Here is a 19,925-nt window from a genome sequence, read left to right on the forward strand (position 1 = left end):
CATTTCTAAATAAATATTTGCTCATTAAATGACAGTGTGAGTCTCAGTAGGAGGTGGCCTTGGCAGTCTCCTATTGTAGACTCTGTACTCCCTTCTCACTGATGCTGACCACCTCATCACATGCTTACATGTCTTTTGCTCTCTCAGAAAAGAATTAGTTGGACAAGTTGCTTAATGCTTATTGATGATCAAGATTGAAAAAATAAGACAATCTGAATGGAACAGAGAAACCTTCTATTTTTCATTAGTTTCTGGCCATCTAGTTTGAATCAAATTTCAATTATAGACTTGTACTTAGAGGCCAAAAGTGAAGGTAATTGGGCCTGTCAATGCTACATTCAAAAGGATTAAAGTCTGGGACTTCCCTGGTGGGCCAGTGGTTAAGAATCCACCTGCCAATGCAGGGGACATGGGTTCCATCCCCGGCCAGGGAGGATTACCTGTGCTGTGAGGCCACTAAGCCTGTGCACCCCAACTACTGAGCCCGTGCCCTAGAGTCTGTGCTCTGCAGCAAGAGAAAGCTCCACAGTGAGAAGCCTGAGCACCTCAACTAGAGATCAGCCCACGCTTGCTCCAACTAGAGAAAGCCCACTTGCTGCAACAAAGAGCCAGTCCAGTCATAAATTAATTAATTAAAAATTACCTAGTCTAGACTTTATTAAGAACTCCTTAATGCCTCTTCCCCACCCCCACCCCCCTCCCCCACACACTCTGGTTGGAGCAACTTTTTATTTATTTTCTTATTTTTGGTTCTGAGACTTGTGGGATCTTAGTTCTCTGACCAGGAATTGAACTCGGGCCTGCTGCCCTGAAAGCATAGAGTCCCAACCACTAGATCTCCGGGGAATTCCCAGATCTCCTTCGTTTTTTTACCTAATGTTCTTTTTCTGTTCTGGGATGTCATTTAGGATGCCCCATTACCTTTAATTGCCACGTCTTCTTAGGCACCTCTGGCTATGACAGTTTCTCAGTAGTAGACATTTTATGTTATTGTCAATGGTATCATTTTTAAATGTCATTTTCCAACTTTAAGCTCATATAAAACGAAGTGGTTGATTTTTAATATTGATCTTGTTTTCCTACTGCTCCCTCCATCTTGAGCTGTGTTGGTCACCATGGAGCCCACAACCCCATGTAGCCAACTGAGTGCTTGCCTAGTCCAGCCTGAGCTGTACTGTGACTAACAGCATGTACTGTATTTTGAAGGCACTATGAAAAAGAAGAATGTAACTGTCTCACTACTAATTTTGTATTGTTTTAGGTTGAAATGATAACATTTAGATATATTGTTAAAGAAAATATACTGTTCAAATTAACTTTTTTCTTTTTACTCTTTTGATGTGGCCTCCAGAAAAATTTAAATTGCACATTCATATAAAAAGAAGTGGTCTTTTAATTTCCTAGCTGCAGTCACCATCTGCACTGGTTTGGCAGCCCTGGCACATAAAGTCTGTCATTGTTTCCATTGTTTCCCCATCTATTTACCATGAAGTGATAATGAGTTTGAACAAACTCCAGGAGGTACTGAAGGACAGGGAAGCCTGGCATTCTGCCTTCTATGGGGTCGCAAAAAGTTGGACCTGACCTAGCAACTGAAAAACAACAACAAGGTTGATAAAGTTATGTGATGTCTTGCTCCTTATGGCTAAGGCCTCCAAAAAAATTCAGAACAACTTAGTTTAACATCATTCTGTTTTGTTTTTTATATACATTATTTTTTCTTTTACTTAAATATATTTATTTTCAGTTGAATGATAATTGCTTTACAATACTGTGTTGGTTTCTGCCATATATCAACATGAATCAGCCATAGGTATACGTATATCCCCTCCCTCTGGAACCTCCCTGCCGCCACCCCCGCCTCTAGGAACATCACTCTATTTTAGATAGAAAAAAATAGGTATCTTTTTGAAAATCACAAACTGCAAGTATTATTGTTTGGTAATAGCAGATTTCTGAATTAAACCTAATTCTTATGAAAAAGAAAAGTCTTACAAACAAGGCCCCCTCTCCCCAAATCTCATAATATGAAAAGAAAAAAAGAACAATCTTTTCAAAATGAAAGAATCCTGTAATAATCTAGTTATTTGGCTTATATTTTTCTTTAAGATTCAGCAATTCATTGAAATTTTAAAAAACATTAGATATTCTCGGTTTCTATATCTTTTTTCCCCATGATATATAAACATTAAAATAGCAAGGAGCTTAAAGAAAAGAGTTTTAGAGGCAACTAATAATTTAAATGACATGGGAAAAATGAAAGCGAGAACTGAAAGTGGGAAATTCCTCTCAAATAGAAAGAATGGAGGGCCATGCTGTATAAGTAGCCCACACTTAAGGACGAAGGACATTCACTCTGCAAACCCTTGAAGACTCAGCTTCAGCACCTACTAGCAGAACAGGTAGCCCTGTGCCTGATTTCATCATGACCTACCGGTGCCTCCTCCAGATGGTTCTCCTGCTGTGTTTCTCCACCACAGCTCTTTCCAGGAGCTACAGCTTGCTTCGATTCCAACAACGTCAGAGCCTTAAAGAGTGTCAGAAACTCCTGGGGCAGTTACCTTCAACTTCTCAACATTGCCTCGAGGCCAGGATGGACTTCCAGATGCCTGAGGAGATGAAGCAAGAACAGCAGTTCCAGAAGGAAGATGCCATATTGGTCATGTATGAGGTGCTCCAGCACATCTTCGGCATTCTCACCAGAGACTTCTCCAGCACTGGCTGGTCTGAGACCATCATCGAGGACCTCCTTAAGGAACTCTATTGGCAGATGAATCGTCTGCAGCCAATCCAGAAGGAAATAATGCAGAAGCAAAACTCCACTACGGAAGACACGATCGTTCCCCACCTAGGGAAATATTACTTCAACCTCATGCAGTACCTGGAGTCCAAGGAGTACGACAGGTGTGCCTGGACAGTCGTGCAAGTGCAAATACTCACGAACGTTTCTTTCCTGATGAGACTAACAGGTTACGTCCGTGACTGAACATCTCCCACCTGTGGCTCTGGGAAGGGACAATGTGACTTTGAGGTGAGACTCTTCACCCAGCAGAGGCTCTTGAAGTAACTGACAATGCAATGCACTGGATTTCAATGGACAGTTAAAGACTAAGCTATTTTTAAATTGATTTATGCATTATTTATTTATTTATTTAATGAGAAATAAATTATTTATGAAACAAAATTTATTTAATGAGAAATAAATTATTTATGAAACAAAAGTCAACGTGGCAGTTTCAATCTCAACTTGATTTATGTGACAACACATATTAAAAATTGCAGAGCACTTTGGAGACATTCATTGCAAAACAAGCCTGCAGAGTAGTAGAGTTTCTGGCCCTGCCTTTGAGGCATTTAAAATACAAGGAAGCTGTTTGGAATGTCCAAGTTATATGCATGCTCTCCATGTACCCATACAGTCTACCTGCGCTTGTCTTGTTCACTTCTTTAAATGTACCAGATAGCTCACGCCGGAGGGCCCCTCTATATGATTGTGGGGGTTATTTCCTCTCTCTTTTTTTCTTCAATTCGGGGAAAATGTAGACCACGTTACATTTGAGAGCCTTACAAAGTAAGCCTTCTTTATATCAATAAAATTTGGGCAAATGCCACTTAATTTATAAAATTCTTACTCAAGTAAATGAAAAATTCGGACTTTCTAAATGTTCTCAGTTGCTTGTACACTCCAGCGCTTATGTCCAACAACGTAGTCCTGACAAAGAGGTTTCAGGAACATGAGTCGAATTACTTAAGACTGTCTTTGGGGGTCATAAGAAATTGTAAAAAATGCTAAGTCACTCAATTAAAAATAAGTGAAAAGTCGTCTTGAAAATATTAAGTTTACATCCATGAAAGATAGAAAAGTAAAATATTAAATACTTGTTTTAGTACACAGAAAATATAGTTTAAATAAAGTTTAATAAAATGCTGTTATATACAAAATATATTTTAATATTCTATGCTTAGTATTTACAATACTTTCTATAAATTTATTATAAAATTGGAAACGTGAGATATTTCATTTAAAATAAGTATATAATTCAACATAAAATTAATTCGAAAAAAGAAAGTGCTGTGCTTTTTAAAATATTCCTAGTTTTCAGCTATTCAACACTTACTCCCCCCACTTCAAGGCCGAATCCTTGAAAGACCCTGAAAATTCCAGAGCATTCCAGGAGCGCACAGTTCTTTGGTCCCTGACCCAGGTGGTGGCCGCGTTCCGTCTCACCCCCAGAAAGTCCCCCAAACCGTCCCATGGTTATTTGTCCCCTGGCCACCGCTGAGTTCTCCTCTGTCTGCAACGCACTCCCAGGGTCCCCTAGCCAGTCTCGTCGCCTTGGCTGTTTCTCACGTTGTCCAAAATGGCTCCAAGCCTGTGGTCTCACTGACTCCACCTGGCTCCGCTTTGTGCTCAAGGTCCTCCCATCGTCCCATCTCTCACAGTCTCACCCCCAACGCCGGGTTTTCTTGGTCCACACCACGGTGCCACCACCCCAAGACGACTGTCTCATCACCTATGCGCGCTTTCACTTTGTCCGCAAAGCCGTCCCATCAACTCGAAGCCAAAAGCCTCAGCTCTGCCACCGTGTTGCATTTTGTGCCCAACGCCTTTCCGTCTTGCCACAGCGAATAGTCTCGTCGCCACTTCCAGGTTCCCCTGTGTGGACCACACCCATCCATCGTCCGGTAGTCTCATCCCTTCGCCGGGTTTAACTTTGTCGCAAAGCTGTCCAATCGTCCCACCACCAGTAGTTTTTCGCCACCGTCACGTTTCACTGTGTCCGCAACGCGGACTCAGCGTCCCAAAGCCAAGCAGGTTCCCAGTATGAGAAACGCCCTCCCATGACCCCATAGCCAAGAGTCTCCTCGCTTCCGCTGTGCTTCACTTTGAGCACCAAGCCCGCCCATCGTCCGACAGCGAATAATCTTAGCCACCGCGGCATCTAAAGTGAGCGCAACACCGCCCCCAGTGCCCCACAGCCTCTGGTCTCCTGGCGACATCGGCTTTCACTCTGTCCGCAACACTTTGCAACCGTCTTAACCGCAACAGCTTCACCCACCCGCCACCCCCGCCGGATTTCACATGGTGCAGGACTCTGTCCCAGCGTCCTCTCGCCAATATTCTCATCGCCTGCGCTGTTTTACACTTGCCTCAAGCCCTCCGACTTCTCAGCGCCTCATCTCGCTCAGAACCCCCCGCCTTGGCGGTTCTATTCTTCAAACATGGCCAGTTCGGGTTGACGTGTGGAAAGAAAGCCCACTACTTAGGCGATCTTTCCGAACATGCAATATTCTGGCTCCCTACTCAGGACAGCGGAAACCAGCCCTTTTCCATCAAAGGGCTAATGATATGCGCACCCTTGAATCAGTGCTCCTATACAAAGCTCTGTGGAAACTGCGTTCTGTCTCTCCAGCACCACCACGAGAGTCATCTGCTAACTCTCAAGACTGCGATTCGAAAGCAAAAACGATCGAACCACAGTGTGTGCGCTCTCGCGGTCACCGGGAGAAACAGGCTGTCTGCGGTTCCATCTCAGCGCTCTTTGCTCATCGTTTCGCGGTGCTCGCGCGCCCCCTCCCGGCCATCTGCAGAATCACTGACATTCTCTAGGGCCCACATCCACTTGCTGGTGGAAGGAGTGATACTCTGCTGCATCCCTGCTTGCTCTCTTCGCTGGACTGGGATCCACTGCCAGAAAGACAAGGAAATCTTCAAACACTTGAAATAGATGCAAAGGATCCGCCATCAGTCGCGCCTAAAGGACAAAGCCGACTTCAGATTTCCTTGGAAAAGAGAGATGATCACTCCAATGCAGACGACTCAGGGCCCCAGCAACCACTATCTGAGGCTCCAGCAGAGCTTCCAATTCTTCACCACGGAGGACAGCCGTGCTACTCTGTAGCCCGGATCAGAGTCTGAAACAACTGGAGCAGATGCAAGGAGACATTCTGTGCTGTTCTCGTTGGAACTTGGTGCCCGGGAGTATTTCCATGACATCCATCTCTACCTCAGGGAGCTGGAATACAGCCACTTTGCCTGAGACGCTGTCACAGTGGAAATTAAAAGTGCTTTTCCCTCATGTAAGAATCCTCAAAGAAATGGCAACAATGAAAGTGTTTATATTTGTAACTCTCGCTAATGAATTCCATTTCGTTTCTTCCTGTTCTAAAGCAATTGCAGCTCCTATTTCCTCAGGCACTGAAAACTGAAATGAAAATCATGATTTTTCAGAAACAGGTGTGGACCACAGAAGAGAATGTCTTTTCTTCTGTAAAGATCTTTTGATCATCCTTTAAAAGATCTCTTGATGTCTGCGGGACTAGTATTTTCTATACTCAGAGTTCAGAGTTTCTTTCTCATGGACAGGTCTTCAGGATCCTCTGTTCTTAAAAATCTTTCTCAGTTAATTCTAGGTGCTATGGAGATAAAGAATAAACTGTGTGGATTTTCCTCATAATAGAAACTTATCTTTTCTTCCTGAAGAGCACCTTCTGGATCAGGTGAGTCTTCTGGTTTGTTCACATTCAAAGGGTGATTCAGGGACATGGGTACCTTCTGTTTGTGGCTTTTTCCATCATCAATATGTGACTCCAAGGTTGTCTGTGGTACTTGGATCTAGTAGACTCGGCAGTAAAGGGATGAAGTCTGGTGGCTCACAGGGGATGTTTCCAAGGGCCAGGACTACACAGGGTGAGAGCACTTCCTCTCACGTTCCATGGCCTGGAATTATCCTCATGGGAACCATTGCAAGCAAGTTGGGAAACTATTGGGTGATGAATGGATGAAAAGATAAGTTCAGGGTGCTGACTTTCAAAAATGCACAACATGATAGTTGAAAGTTAAGTGTCTGGGGGGCAAAATGAGGACTGCAGCCCAGGAGACAGCACATCAGATAGCTCTGAGAAGCTGTTCCAAAGACACACAGAGGGATACATGTGATTTTGGTGAAGGGGCAATACATGTAATCATGTGCCTATTTTTTGTGGAAGTTTTCTGCCAGTGTCATGAAGGTTTCCTGGAGTCACAAGAAGCAGTCATCACCATGAAGGATTTCCATGCTTTTCTAGATATGAGGAGATAGAAGAACAATTGAGTTCTTAAAATGAGCTCCTGAAAATCGCTAACCTTCTGAAGACTTGTTCTGCCAGTTTTCCCTGCACACAGCATGCCTCACTTCTGCTTTCCACCTTAGATTCCTTTCCAGGGGTGTTAAAAATCAGCAGCTGCAAGAACACGTGATTGAATCCTTGTAGGTAGATGGCAAGTGCCAATGGCACATGCTAGTTTGTACTTGACAGGGCATGAGACCACATTCACGTTTGCACTATTTGTTCAAATGAAGTTCTGATGGGGGTCGAGGGGAATAAGTATTGTTGTTGCTTCCACACACTTCCTTAAGATACAATCTGACCCAAATGCTTTTTCTCCAAGTTCAGCTTTGGGGAGAACGACAAGAATGCCAGTCATAGTTCACAGTATCATCGGCTGTTTGAAAGAAACATTCAAGCTGATCCCCAAAGGCATTGCCTACAGGAAAATATCCACAGTGTAGACACATTACAGGCTGTTTCCTTACTACCTGAGGGAGACAAGAAAAGAAGAATCGGGCAGTTCCTTGTAACTACTTGAGGATGACTGAAGAAAACGTGATGAGTGAGTCTTCCATTTGGGTCCAGGCCCAAGAGCCTCATCCTGATCTTCTAAATATTGGAAATGGAAAGTTGAAGACAGTCTTCCTAAAAATGAGCTTCAAAAAATATCTCACATATGCTGTGTGCAGAGTACAAAAACAAAACAAAACAAAACAAATTTTTGTATCCACAAAGAGTTAAGAGATAAAATTAATCGCAATTGATGAAACACTTTATAAAATATTTGACACATTACTATGCTTAGTCTATTAATACCGCTACCAGTCACCTAATTAGTCTTGCTGTTATCCTGCTGATGAGGTAACATTTATGGTGCAGGAGAATAAATAATAGAGGATAAGATAGCAATTCAAGTAAACATTTGCTGTTCACCCTTTTATGTTAAAGTAGCAAGACACATGTATATACTTATTTAATATATATTGTACAAGTGTGTGTATTTATATATGTGTATGTATTTTTGTTCAGTCCTTAGTTATATCCGACTGTCTGTGACCCCATGAACTGTAGCATGCCAGGCTTCCTGTCCTTCACTATCTCCCAAGTTTGCTCAAACTCATGTCATTGAGTCAGTGATGCAAGCACCAACTCATCCTCTGTCACCCCCTTCTCCTCCTGCCCTCAATTTCCACAGCATCAGGGTCATTTTCAAAGGGTCGGTTTCTTAGCAGGTGGCCAAAGCATTAGAGCTGCAGCTTCAGCACCCGTGCTTTCAATGCATATTCAGGGTTGATCCTTTTAGGATTGACTGGTTTGATGTCCTTGCAGTCCAAGAGACTCTCAAGAATCTTCTTCAGTACCAACAGTTCAAAAATATGAATTCTTCGGCCTCAGCTTTCTTTTTGGTCCAAATGACATCCATACATGATACTGGAAAAACCATAACTTGACTACGTGGACGTTTGTTGGCAACATGGTATCTCTGCTTTTTAACACACTGTCTATATTTCTCATAAAATTTCTTCCAAGGAGAAAGAGTCTTTTAATTTTTGTGGCTGCATTCCACCATCCGTAGTAATTTTGGACCCCAAGAAAATAAAATCTGACAGTGTTTGCCAATTTTCCCCCATCTATTTGCCATGAAGTGAAGGGACTGTATGCCATGATCCTCGTTTTTGAATGTGGATACAACTATATATGTATAGTATTTTTGGGGGGGTCTTGATTTAGCTGTACCTCAAACTGGTTCTCTAGAAACGTGGTTAAATTTAGGTCAGGGAAAACCATAGATGTTATAGAGATTCTGTTTTAACATGATAGCTGAAGATTTTCAAATTTGAATTTTTGAAATTGCTCTTATGGTGGGAAATTTATGTACTGCGATTGGCATATTCATTCCAAAAAATCCCTCTCTGTTTGTTTTCCATGCGTGCAATCTGAATTGTGGATACACAGAATGAAATATTCTAAATACAAAAGAAATGTTTCAACAATTAGAACATTAATAGATTTGTGACTACAACAGTTCCATGTGAAATCTTGATGCTTTTCTAAGTTAAAATTAATGAACTCTATGTGAACTTACAATTTAACAGATGAGATGGCACTAGTGGTAAAGAATCTGCCTGCCACTGCAGGAGACAGGCGATGTGGGTTCCATCCCTAGGGTGGGAAGATCCCCTCTATAAGGAAATGACAACCCACTCCAGTATTCTTGTCAGAGGACCTGGCAGGCTACTGTTCATGGGACACGAAAGTCAGAAGATGATGGACCAAACAACAACAACCATGCGAAAAGTATAAAACTAGAGAAACACAAAGGAAAGTTTGTGTGTGATTTTCGATGTTATCATGGTTCACATAAGAAAACAATATACCTCCTGGAGTTCGCAAGTTATCACTGAAGTCCCAATGCTGGAATGTTTCTACATTTAGTTAAAATATAATAATGAAAATGATACTCTCGCTAATGAATTCCATTTCGTTTCTTCCTGTTCTAAAGCAATTGCAGCCCTATTTCCTCAGGCACTGAAAACTGAAATGAAAATCATGATTTTTCAGAAACAGAGTGTGGACACAAAGAGAATGTCTTTTCTTCTGTAAAGATCTTTTGATCATCCTTTAAAAGATCTCTTGATGTCTGTGGGACTAGTATTTTCTATACTCAGAGTTCAGAGTTTCTTTCTCATGGACAGGTCTTCAGGATCCTCTGTTCTTAAAAATCTTTCTCAGTTAATTCTAGGTGCTATGGAGATAAAGAATAAACTGTGTGGATTTTCCTCATAATAGAAACTTATCTTTTCTTCCTGAAGAGCACCTTCTGGATCAGGTGAGTCTTCTGGTTTGCTCACATTCAAAGGGTGATTCAGGGACATGGGTACCTTCTGTTTTGTGGCTTTTTCCATCATCAATATGTGACTCCAAGTTTGTCTGTGGTACTTGGATCTCATTACACCCGGCAGTAAGGGATGAAGTCTGGTGGCTCACAGGGGGATGCTTTCCAAGCGCCAGGACTACACAGGGTGAGGAAGCACTTCCTCTCACGTTCCATGGCCTGGATTTATCCTCATGGGAATCTCATTGCAAGCAAGTTGGGAAACTAATTGGGGTTGATGAATGGATGAAAAGATAAGTTTCAGGTTGCCTGACTTTGAAAAATGCACAACATGATAGTTGAAAGTTAAGGTGTCTGGGGGGGCAAAAATGAGGACTGCAGCCCAGGAGGACAGCGCATCAAGATAGCTCTGAGAAGCTGTTCCAAAGACACACAGAGGGATACATGTGATTTTGGTGAAGGGGCAATACATGTAATCATGTGCCTATTTTTTTGTGGAAGTTTTCTGCCAGTGTCATGAAGGTTTCCTGGAGTCACAAGAAGCAGTCATCACCATGAAGGATTTCCATGCTTTTCTAGATATGAGGAGATAGAAGAACAATTGAGTTCTTAAAATGGGCTCCTGAAAATCGCTAACCTTCTGAAGATTTGTTATGTCAGTTTTCGCTGCACACAGCATGCCTCACTTCTGCTTTCCACCTTAGATTCCTTTCCAGGGGTGTTAAAAATCAGCAGCTGCAAGAACACGTGATTGAATCTTTGTAGGTAGATGGCAAGTGCCAATGGCACGTGCTAGTTTGTACTTGACAGGGCATGAGACCATGTTCACGTTTGCACTATTTGTTCAAATGAAGTTCTGATGGGGGTCGAGGGGAATAAGTACTGTTGTTGCTTCCACACACTTCCTTAAAATACAATCTGACCCAAATGCTTTTTCTCGAAGTTCAGCTTTGGGGAGAACGACAAGAATGCCAGTCATAGTTCACAGTATCATCCGCTGTTTGAAAGAAATATTCAAGGTGATCCCCAAAGTCATTGCCTACAGGAAAATATCCACAGTGTAGACACATTACGGGCTGTTTCCTTACTACCTGAGGGAGACAAGAAAAGAAGAATCAGGCAGTTCCTTGCAACTACTTGAGGATGACTGAAGAAAACGTGATGAGTGAGTCTTCCATTTGGGTCCAGGCCCAAGAGCCTCATCCTGATCTTCTAAATATTGGAAATGGAAAGTTGAAGACAGTCTTCCTAAAAATGAGCTTCAAAAAATATCTCACATATGCTGTGTGCAGAGTACAAAAACAAAACAAAACAAATTTTTGTGTCCACAAAGAGTTAAGAGATAAAATTAATTGCAATTGATGAAACACTTTATAAAATATTTGACACATTACTATGCTTAGCCTATTAATACCACTACCAGTCACCTAATTAGTCTTGCTGTTATCCTCCTGATGAGGTAACATTTATGGTGCAGGAGAATAAATAATAGAGGATAAGATAGCAATTCAAGTAAACATTTGCTGTTCACCCTTTTATGTTAAAGTAGCAAGACACATGTATATACTTATTTAATATATATTGTACAAGTGTGTGTATTTATATATGTGTATGTATTTTTGTTCAGTCCCTTAGTTATATCCGACTGTCTGTGACCCCATGAACTGTAGCATGCCAGGCTTCCCTGTCCTTCACTATCTCCCAAGTTTGCTCAAACTCATGTCCATTGAGTCAGTGATGCCAAGCAACCAACTCATCCTCTGTCACCCCCTTCTCCTCCTGCCCTCAATCTTCCACAGCATCAGGGTCATTTTCAAAGGGTCGGTTTCTTAGCAGGTGGCCAAAGCATTAGAGCTGCAGCTTCAGCACCCGTGCTTTCAATGCATATTCAGGGTTGATCTCTTTTAGGATTGACTGGTTTGATGTCCTTGCAGTCCAAGAGACTCTCAAGAATCTTCTTCAGTACCACAGTTCAAAAATATGAATTCTTCGGCACTCAGCTTTCTTTTTGGTCCAAATGACATCCATACATGACTACTGGAAAAACCATAACTTTGACTACGTGGACGTTTGTTGGCAACATGGTATCTCTGCTTTTTAACACACTGTCTATATTTCTCATAAAATTTCTTCCAAGGAGAAAGAGTCTTTTAATTTTGTGGCTGCATTCACCGTCCGTAGTAATTTTGGACCCCAAGAAAATAAAATCTGATAGTGTTGCCACTTTTTCCCCATCTATTTGCCATGAAGTGAAGGGACTGTATGCCATGATCCTCGTTTTTTGAATGTGGATACAACTATATATGTATAGGTATTTTTTGGGGGGGTCTGATTTAGCTGTACCTCAAACTGGTTCTCTAGAAACGTGGTTAATTTAGGTCAGGGAAACCATAGATGTTATAGAGATTCTGTTTTACATGATAGCTGAAGATTTTCAAAATTTGAATTTTTGAAATTGCTCTTATGGTGGAAAATTTATGTACTGCGATTGGCATATTCATTCCAAAAAATCCTCTCTGTTTTGTTTTCCATGCGTGCAATCTGAATTGTGATACACAGAATGAAATATTCTAAATACAAAAGAAATGTTTCAACAATTAGAACATTTAAATAGAATTTGTGACTACAACAGTTCCATGTGAAATCTTGATGCTTTTCTAAGTTAAAATTAATGAAACTCTATGTGAACTTACAATTTAACAGATGAGATGGCACTAGTGGTAAAGAATCTGCCTGCCACTGCAGGAGACAGGCGATGTGGGTTCCATCCCTAGGGTGGGAAGATCCCCTCTATAAGGAAATGACAACCCACTCCAGTATTCTTGTCAGAGGACCCTGGCAGGCTACTGTTCACCGGGACACAAAGAGTCAGAAGAGACTGATGGACCAAACAACAACAACCATGCAGAAAAGTATAAAACTAGAGAAACACAAAGGAAAGTTTGTGTGTGATTTTCGATGTTATCATGGTTCACATAAGAAAACAATATACCTCCTGGAGTTCGCAAGTTATCACTAGAAGTCCCAATGCTGGAATGTTTCTACATTTAGTTAAAATATAATAATGAAAATGATTCAGTGTCTTATATGTGTTCAGTTCAGTTCAGTCGCTCACTCGTGTCCGACTACAGTTCACTCGCTCAGTCGTCTCTGACTCTATACAAACCCATGAACTGCCGCACACCAGGCCTCGCTGTCCATCACCAAATCCGGCGGAGTTCACTAAAATCACCTCCATCAAGTCAGTGATGCCATCCAGCCGTCTCATCCTATGTTGTCCCCTTCTCCTCCTGCCCCCAATCCATCCTGCCTCAAGGTCTTTTCCAATGAGTCAACACTTCGAATGAGGTGGCCAAAGTACTGGAGTTTCAGCGTTAGCATCATTCCCTCCAAAGGACTCCCAGGGCTGATCTCCTTCAGAATGGACTGGTTGGATCTCCCTGCAGTCCAGGGGACTCTCGGGAGTCTTCTCCAACACCACAGTTCAAAAGCATCAATTCTTTGGCGCTCAGCTTCCTTCACAATCCTACTCTCACATCCATAATGACCAATGGAAAAACCATAGCCTTGACTAGATGGACCTTTGTTGACAAAGTAATGTGTCTGCTTTGGAATATGCTATCTAGGCTGGTCATAACTTTTCTTCCAAGGAGTAAGCGTCTTTTAATTTCATGGTTGCAATCACCATCTGCAGTGATTTTGGAGCCCCCAAAATTTAAGTCTGACACTGTTTCCACTGTTTCCCCATCTGTTTGCCATGAAGTGATGGGACCAGATGCCATGATCTTCATTTTCTGAATGTTGAGCTCAAAGCCAACTTTTTCACTCTCCTCTTTTACTTTCATCAAGAGGGTTTTTAGCTCCTCCTCACTTTCTGTCATAAGGGTGGTGTCATCTGCATATCTGAGGTTACTGATATTTCTCCTGGCAATCTTGATTCCAGCTTGTGCTTTTTCCAGCCCAGCGTTTCTCATATGTGTAATAAAATTCAAAAAATTTATAATCCTCCTTGGAAACCATGTTAGATCTGAAATACTATCAAGACCATGAGAAAAGTACCTTACCTTATTTTTTAAATTGTACATATTTGTAGCTCATCAAAAACAAATATATGAGTCAAGTATGTTTCATCAAGAAAAATAATAAAACAATAGAAAAATATGTAATTCACTTTATGAATGTGAAAAAATGGATAGGTTTAATGTATGAAATTCATACTTTGGAAAAAATGATATGGTCATAAAGTGTCCATGGCTAAGGATATAAAAATAGAGGGAAAATGGCTAATGCATGTAATAATGAAAATCCATTTTTTCCCATTATTGAAAAAGAAGATGAATACGTGCGTCTAGGAACATACATTTCACATTACTAGAATCACTAGTGTGAATGCGAATTGTTTTTTCTTTACTTCTGTATTTGCTACTTTATGTTTAAATTGGCAGGACAGCTCACTGTTCTTTGATTTCTAATTTCCTGCCTTCTTCCCAGCTGGAGTTCAGAGGAAACCAATATAGCCAATCTCTAAACTCAATATGCCAGGAAATTTGGAAAACTCAGCAGTGGCCACGGGACTGGAAAAGCTCAGTTTTCATTCCAGTCCCTAAGAAAGGCAATGCCAAAAATGCTCAAACTACCGCACAATTGCATTCATCTTACACACTAGCAAAGGAATGCTCAAAATTCTCGAAGCCAGGCGTCAACAATACATGAACTGTGAACTTCCAGATGTTCGAGCTGGTTTTAGAAAAGACAGAGGAACCAGAGAATAAATTGCCAACATCCGCTGGATCATCGAAAAAGCAAGAGAGTTCCAGAAAAACATCTATTTCTGCTTTATTGACTATGCCAAAGCCTTTGACTATGTGGACCACAATAAACTGTGGAAACTTCTGAAAGAGATGGGAATCCCAGACCACCTGACTGCCTCTTGAGAAATCTGTATGGAGGTCAGGAAGCAACAGTTAGAACTGGACATGGAACAACAGACAGGTTCCAAATAGGAAAAGGAGTACGGGAAGGCTGTATATTTTCACCCTGCTTATTTAACTTATATATAGAGTACATTATGAGAAACACTGGGCCAGATGAAGCACAAGCTGGAATCAAGATTGCCAGGAGAAATATCAATAACCACAGATATGCAGATAACACCACCCTTAAGGCAGAAAGTGAAGAACAAAAGAATCTCTTGAGAACATGAAAAAGGAAAGAGTCGGCTTAAACCTCAACTTTCAGAAAACTAAGATCATGGCATCCAGTCTCATCACTTCATGGCACATAGTGGAGAAACAGTGGAAACTATGGCAGACTTTATTTTCTGGGGCTCCAGAACCACTGCAGATGGTGCCTGCAGACATGGAATAAAAAGCTTACTCCTTGAAAGAAAAGTTATGACCAACCTAGACAGCATATTAAAAAGTAGAGACATACTTTGCCAACAATGGTCCATCTAGTCAAAGCTATGGTTTTTCCAGTAGTCATGTATGAATGTGAGAGTTGGACTATAAAGAAAGCTGAGCGCTGAAGAACTGATGTGCTTGAACTGTGGTGTTGGAGAAGATTCTTGAGAGTCCCTTGGACTGCAAGGAGATGAAACCAATCCATCCTAAAGGAAATCAGTTGAATGTTCATTGGAAGGACTGACATTGAAGCTGAAATGCGAATACTTTGGCCACTTGATTCGAAGAGTTGACTAATTTGAAAAGACCTTGATGCTGGGAAAGATTTATGGAGGGAGGAGAAGGGGACGACAGAAGATGAGATGGTTGGATGGCATCACCAACTCAATGGACATGAGTTTGCGTAAACTCCGGGAGTTGGTGATGGACAGGGAAGCCTGGCATGCTGCAGTCCATGGGATCGCAAAGAGCAGGATAAGACTGAGCTGAGCCACTGAACTGAACTGAACTGAAGCCAGTATTTGACTACAGCCCATAGATGGAAGTGTAACTCCAGTTCCTGTTTGTTCATGAATGCATCACTCACTAGTGAACCAAGACTACAAGGCTGAGGACCTAGAACACAGAGATGGAGGTTGCCTCAGCTCTTCATTCTCTCAGTACTGTAGCTTGCTCCTTGCTCTAGTCCAACCCTGGATAACGGATCCCTGAAGAAAGGCCATCAAAGACTTCCAGGGACAGATGGAGAGCCTGGTGTGATGAAGTAACCCCTGCCGCTTAAACTCTCCTCTCAGACCTCACCTGGGTCACCTGCTTTCTTGGTTAAGGCTTGCGGGGTAGTTTTATGAGAGAGTCTGTGTGGCACTGAACATAGATTTCCCCGTGGTTTCCTTAGTTGTACATGTACGGGGATGCAGTCTCTATAGACGTGTTGAAGAACAGGTCAGGAGACCTGATGTCTAATGATGGCAAGAGCATCATCATCATTCAAAAAGATTTTGACTCGCAGGATGAGAACTGCCTTCAGAGCAAGTTTACAAGCTAGATAGGAAGATGAAACTCATTGCTATATTCTCATATGCTTCACCTTAAAGTGAGAATTGTTTCATTCAAATTGATTAGGGCCTTAGTAACCACAGGACTCCAGAAATTGCCAATCATCATATTTGGAATATATGGCACTCATTTTGCAAACTGCATCCACTTTCCATCATTCTAACAGCATTCAAACTTAATGTGTTTTCATTTTCTTAAGTAAACAATGTGTTTTCCTTTAACTTTTAGACATTCCCCTGGGTTTACACTTGACCATAGCTTCACATGCATCTCTAGTCCTATCAAGTCTCTTGTGAGCATTTGCTGTGTTGATGAAAAGCAACAGTGCTAGTAAGAACTACAAGTGAGTAGTCACATGAGTGGAAGGTACTTTAAAGAGTTTGTTATTATTTTGGCTGTGCCACGTGGTTTAAGAGGCATTAGTTTCCTGACTGGGGATCGAACCCAGGCCCACAGCAGTGAAAACTTTGAGTCCTAACCACTGACGGCCAAGGAAGTCTCAAATTACTTTAAATTTTGCAGTATTCGTTCTTTAGTTTTTCATTCAAGGATTCAGAGAAAGTCTAAATTGCTTTAACATTACATATTTACTAAAATAAATGACTGTTGGAGAACTGAATGGAGTATGACAAGAGTCAAAACCCATGTAAAAGTCATGTTAAAAGTAAAGCATAAATCCAACACATTTGAGACACAAAATGATAAAGGTTAAAATAATAAAAAATTCATAGAATCTGCTTATACATTAAAGATGCTATCGATTGATTTAATACACAAACTCCATTATTACTTGGAAGAGGAAGAAAAACCTAAAATCAAATAATCAGATCAGATCAGATCAGTCGCTCAGTCGTGTCCGACTCTTTGCGACCCCATGAATCGCAGCACGCCAGGCCTCCCTGTCCATCACCAACTCCCGGAGTTCACTCAGACTCACGTCCATCAAGTCAGTGATGCCATCCAGCCATCTCATCCTCTGTCTTCCTCTTCTCCTCATGCCCCCAAGCCCTCCCAGCATCAGAGCCTTTTCCAATGAGTCAACTCTTCACATGAGGTGGCCAAAGTACTGGAGTTTCAGCTTTAGCATCATTCCTTCCAAAGAAATCCCAGGGCTCATCTCCTTCAGAATGGACTGGTTGGATCTCCCTGCAGTCCAAAGGACTCTCAAGAGTCTTCTCCAACACCACAGTTCAAAAGCATCAATTCTTCGGTGCTCAGCCTTCTTCACAGTCCAACTCTCACATCCATACATGACCACAGGAAAAACCATAGCCTTGACTAGACAAACCTTTGTTGGCATAGTAATGTCTCTGCTTTGGAATTTGCTATCTAGGTGGTCATATCTTTCCTTCCAAGGAGTAAGCGTCTTTTAATTTCATGGCTGCAGTCACCATCTGTAGTGATCTTGGAGCCCAGAAAAATAAAGTCTGACACTATTTCCACTGTTTCCCCATCTATTTCCCATGAAGTGATGGGACCAGATGCCATGATCTTCCTTTTCTGAATGTTGAGCTTTAAGGCAACTTCTTCAGTCTCCACTTTCAGTTTCATAAAGAGGCTTTTTAGTTCCTCTTCACTTTCTGCCATAAGGGTGATGTTGGCTGCATATCTGAGGTTATTGTTATTTCTCCCGGCAATCTTGATTCCAGCTTTTGTTTCTTCCAGTCCAGCATTTCTCATGAATGTACTCTGCATATAAGTTAAATAAAGAGGGTGACAATATACACCCTTGACATACTCCTTTTCCTATTTGGAACCAGTCTGTTGTTCCATGTCCAGTTCTAACTGTTGCTTCCTGACCTGCATACAAATTTCTCAAGAGGCAGATCAGGTGGTCTGGGATTCCCATCTTTTTCAGAATTTTCCAAGTTTATTGTTATCCACACAGTCAAAGGCTTTGGCATAGTCAATAAAGCAGAAATAGATGTTTTTCTGGAACTCTCTTGCTTTTTCCATGATCCAGCAGATGTTGGCAATTTGGTCTCTGGTTCCTCTGCCTTTTCTAAAACCAGCTTGAACATCAGAAAGTTCACGGTTCACATATTGCTAAAGCCTGGCTTGGAGAATTTTGAGCATTACTTTACTAGCATGTGAGATGAATGCAATTGTGCGGTAGTTTGAGCATTCTTTGGCATTGCCTTTGTTTGGGATTGGAATGAAAACTGAGCTTTTCCAGTCCTGTGGCCACGGCTGAGTTTTCCAAATTTGCTGGCATATCGAGTGCAGCACTTTCACAGCATCATCTTTCAGGATTTGGAATAGCTCAACTGGAATTCCATCACCTCCCCTAGCTTTGTTCGTAGTGATGCTTTCTAAGGCCTACATGACTTCACATTCCAGGATGTCTGGCTCTAGGTCAGTGATCACACCATCGTGATTATCTGGGTCGTGAAGATCTTTTTTGTACAGTTCTTCTGTGTATTCTTGCCATCTCTTCTTAATATCTTCTGCTTCTATTAGGTCCATACCATTTCTGTCCTTTATTGAGCTCATCTTTGCATGAAATGTTCCTTTGGTATCTCTGATTTTCTTGAAGAGATCCCTAGTCTTTCCCATTCTGTTGTTTTCCTCTATTTCTTTGCATTGATCACTGAAGAAGGCTTTCTAATCTCCTCTTGCTGTTCTTTGGAACTCTGCACACAGATGTTTATATCTTTCCTTTTCTCCTTTGCTTTTCGCTTCTCTTCTTTTCACAGCTATTTGTAAGGCCTCCCCAGACAGGCTTTTTGCTTTTTTGCATTTCTTTTCTATGGGAATGGTCTTGATCCCTGTCTCCTGTACAATGTCACGAACCTCATTCCATAGTTCATCAGGCACTCTATCTATCAGATCTAGGCTCTTAAATCTATTTCTCACTTCCACTATATAATCAAAAAGGATTTGATTTAGGTCATACCTGAATGGTCTAGTGGTTTTCCCTACTTTCTTCAATTTATGTCTGAATTTGGCAATAATACTAAATACTTAATACCAAAACAGGGGCAACACAGAAGGCGGCCAATACACAGCCCGAAAATACAATGTAGGAAATAATTAGAGGTGGCAATGTTAACATCAATGAGATCTTTGTCATTCATATCAATATTCATACACTTGAGAATTCCAGAAACAATCACGTGAGAAAAAATTATTCTTCGTGAGAAAGAAGTTCAATATACATAGGGAACACATTGAATCTATAATTAAATTTTAACAATGCTTGAGCTAAATTTCAAATAGTATAAAACAATGAGTAAAAAATATAACATTATATAGCAATGTGAACAGAAACACTGGAGCACTGAAGTTTTACCTCAATGCTGTGCTTGGGAGCCTAGTTGCTTCAGTCGTGTCTGACTCTCTGTGACTCTGTGGACCATAGGGTGCCAGGCTCTTCTGTGCATGGGATTCTCCAGGCAAGAATACTGGAGTGGGTTGCCATGCCCTCCTCCAGGGGATCTTCCTGACCCAGGCATCAAACTGGTGTCTCCTCTTGTCTCCTGAATTGGCAGGCAGGTTCTCTACCATTAGCTCCACCTGGGAAGCCCAGTAGAATGCTG

At 41.5% G+C, this 19,925-nt stretch overlaps 1 protein-coding gene across 1 annotated transcript; it reads left to right on the forward strand.

The window, feature by feature from the left end:
- Positions 1–2,349: 2,349 nt before the first annotated feature.
- On the forward strand, positions 2,350–2,986 carry IFNB1 (interferon, beta 1, fibroblast). Its single transcript, NM_174350.1, has one exon. It carries the CDS (start codon positions 2,426–2,428, stop codon positions 2,984–2,986), a length of 561 nt encoding a protein of 186 aa, NP_776775.1. The 5' UTR covers positions 2,350–2,425.
- Positions 2,987–19,925: the final 16,939 nt, after the last annotated feature.

The sequence above is a fragment of the Bos taurus genome, chromosome 8 (genome assembly GCF_002263795.3).
Source record: "Bos taurus isolate L1 Dominette 01449 registration number 42190680 breed Hereford chromosome 8, ARS-UCD2.0, whole genome shotgun sequence".
Lineage (NCBI taxonomy): Eukaryota > Metazoa > Chordata > Mammalia > Artiodactyla > Bovidae > Bos > Bos taurus.

What these genes read in the sequence shown, in the direction of transcription:
- IFNB1 (NM_174350.1), top strand. Translation starts at nt 2,426, where the DNA reads ATGACCTACCGGTGCCTCCTCCAGATGGTTCTCCTGCTGTGTTTCTCC.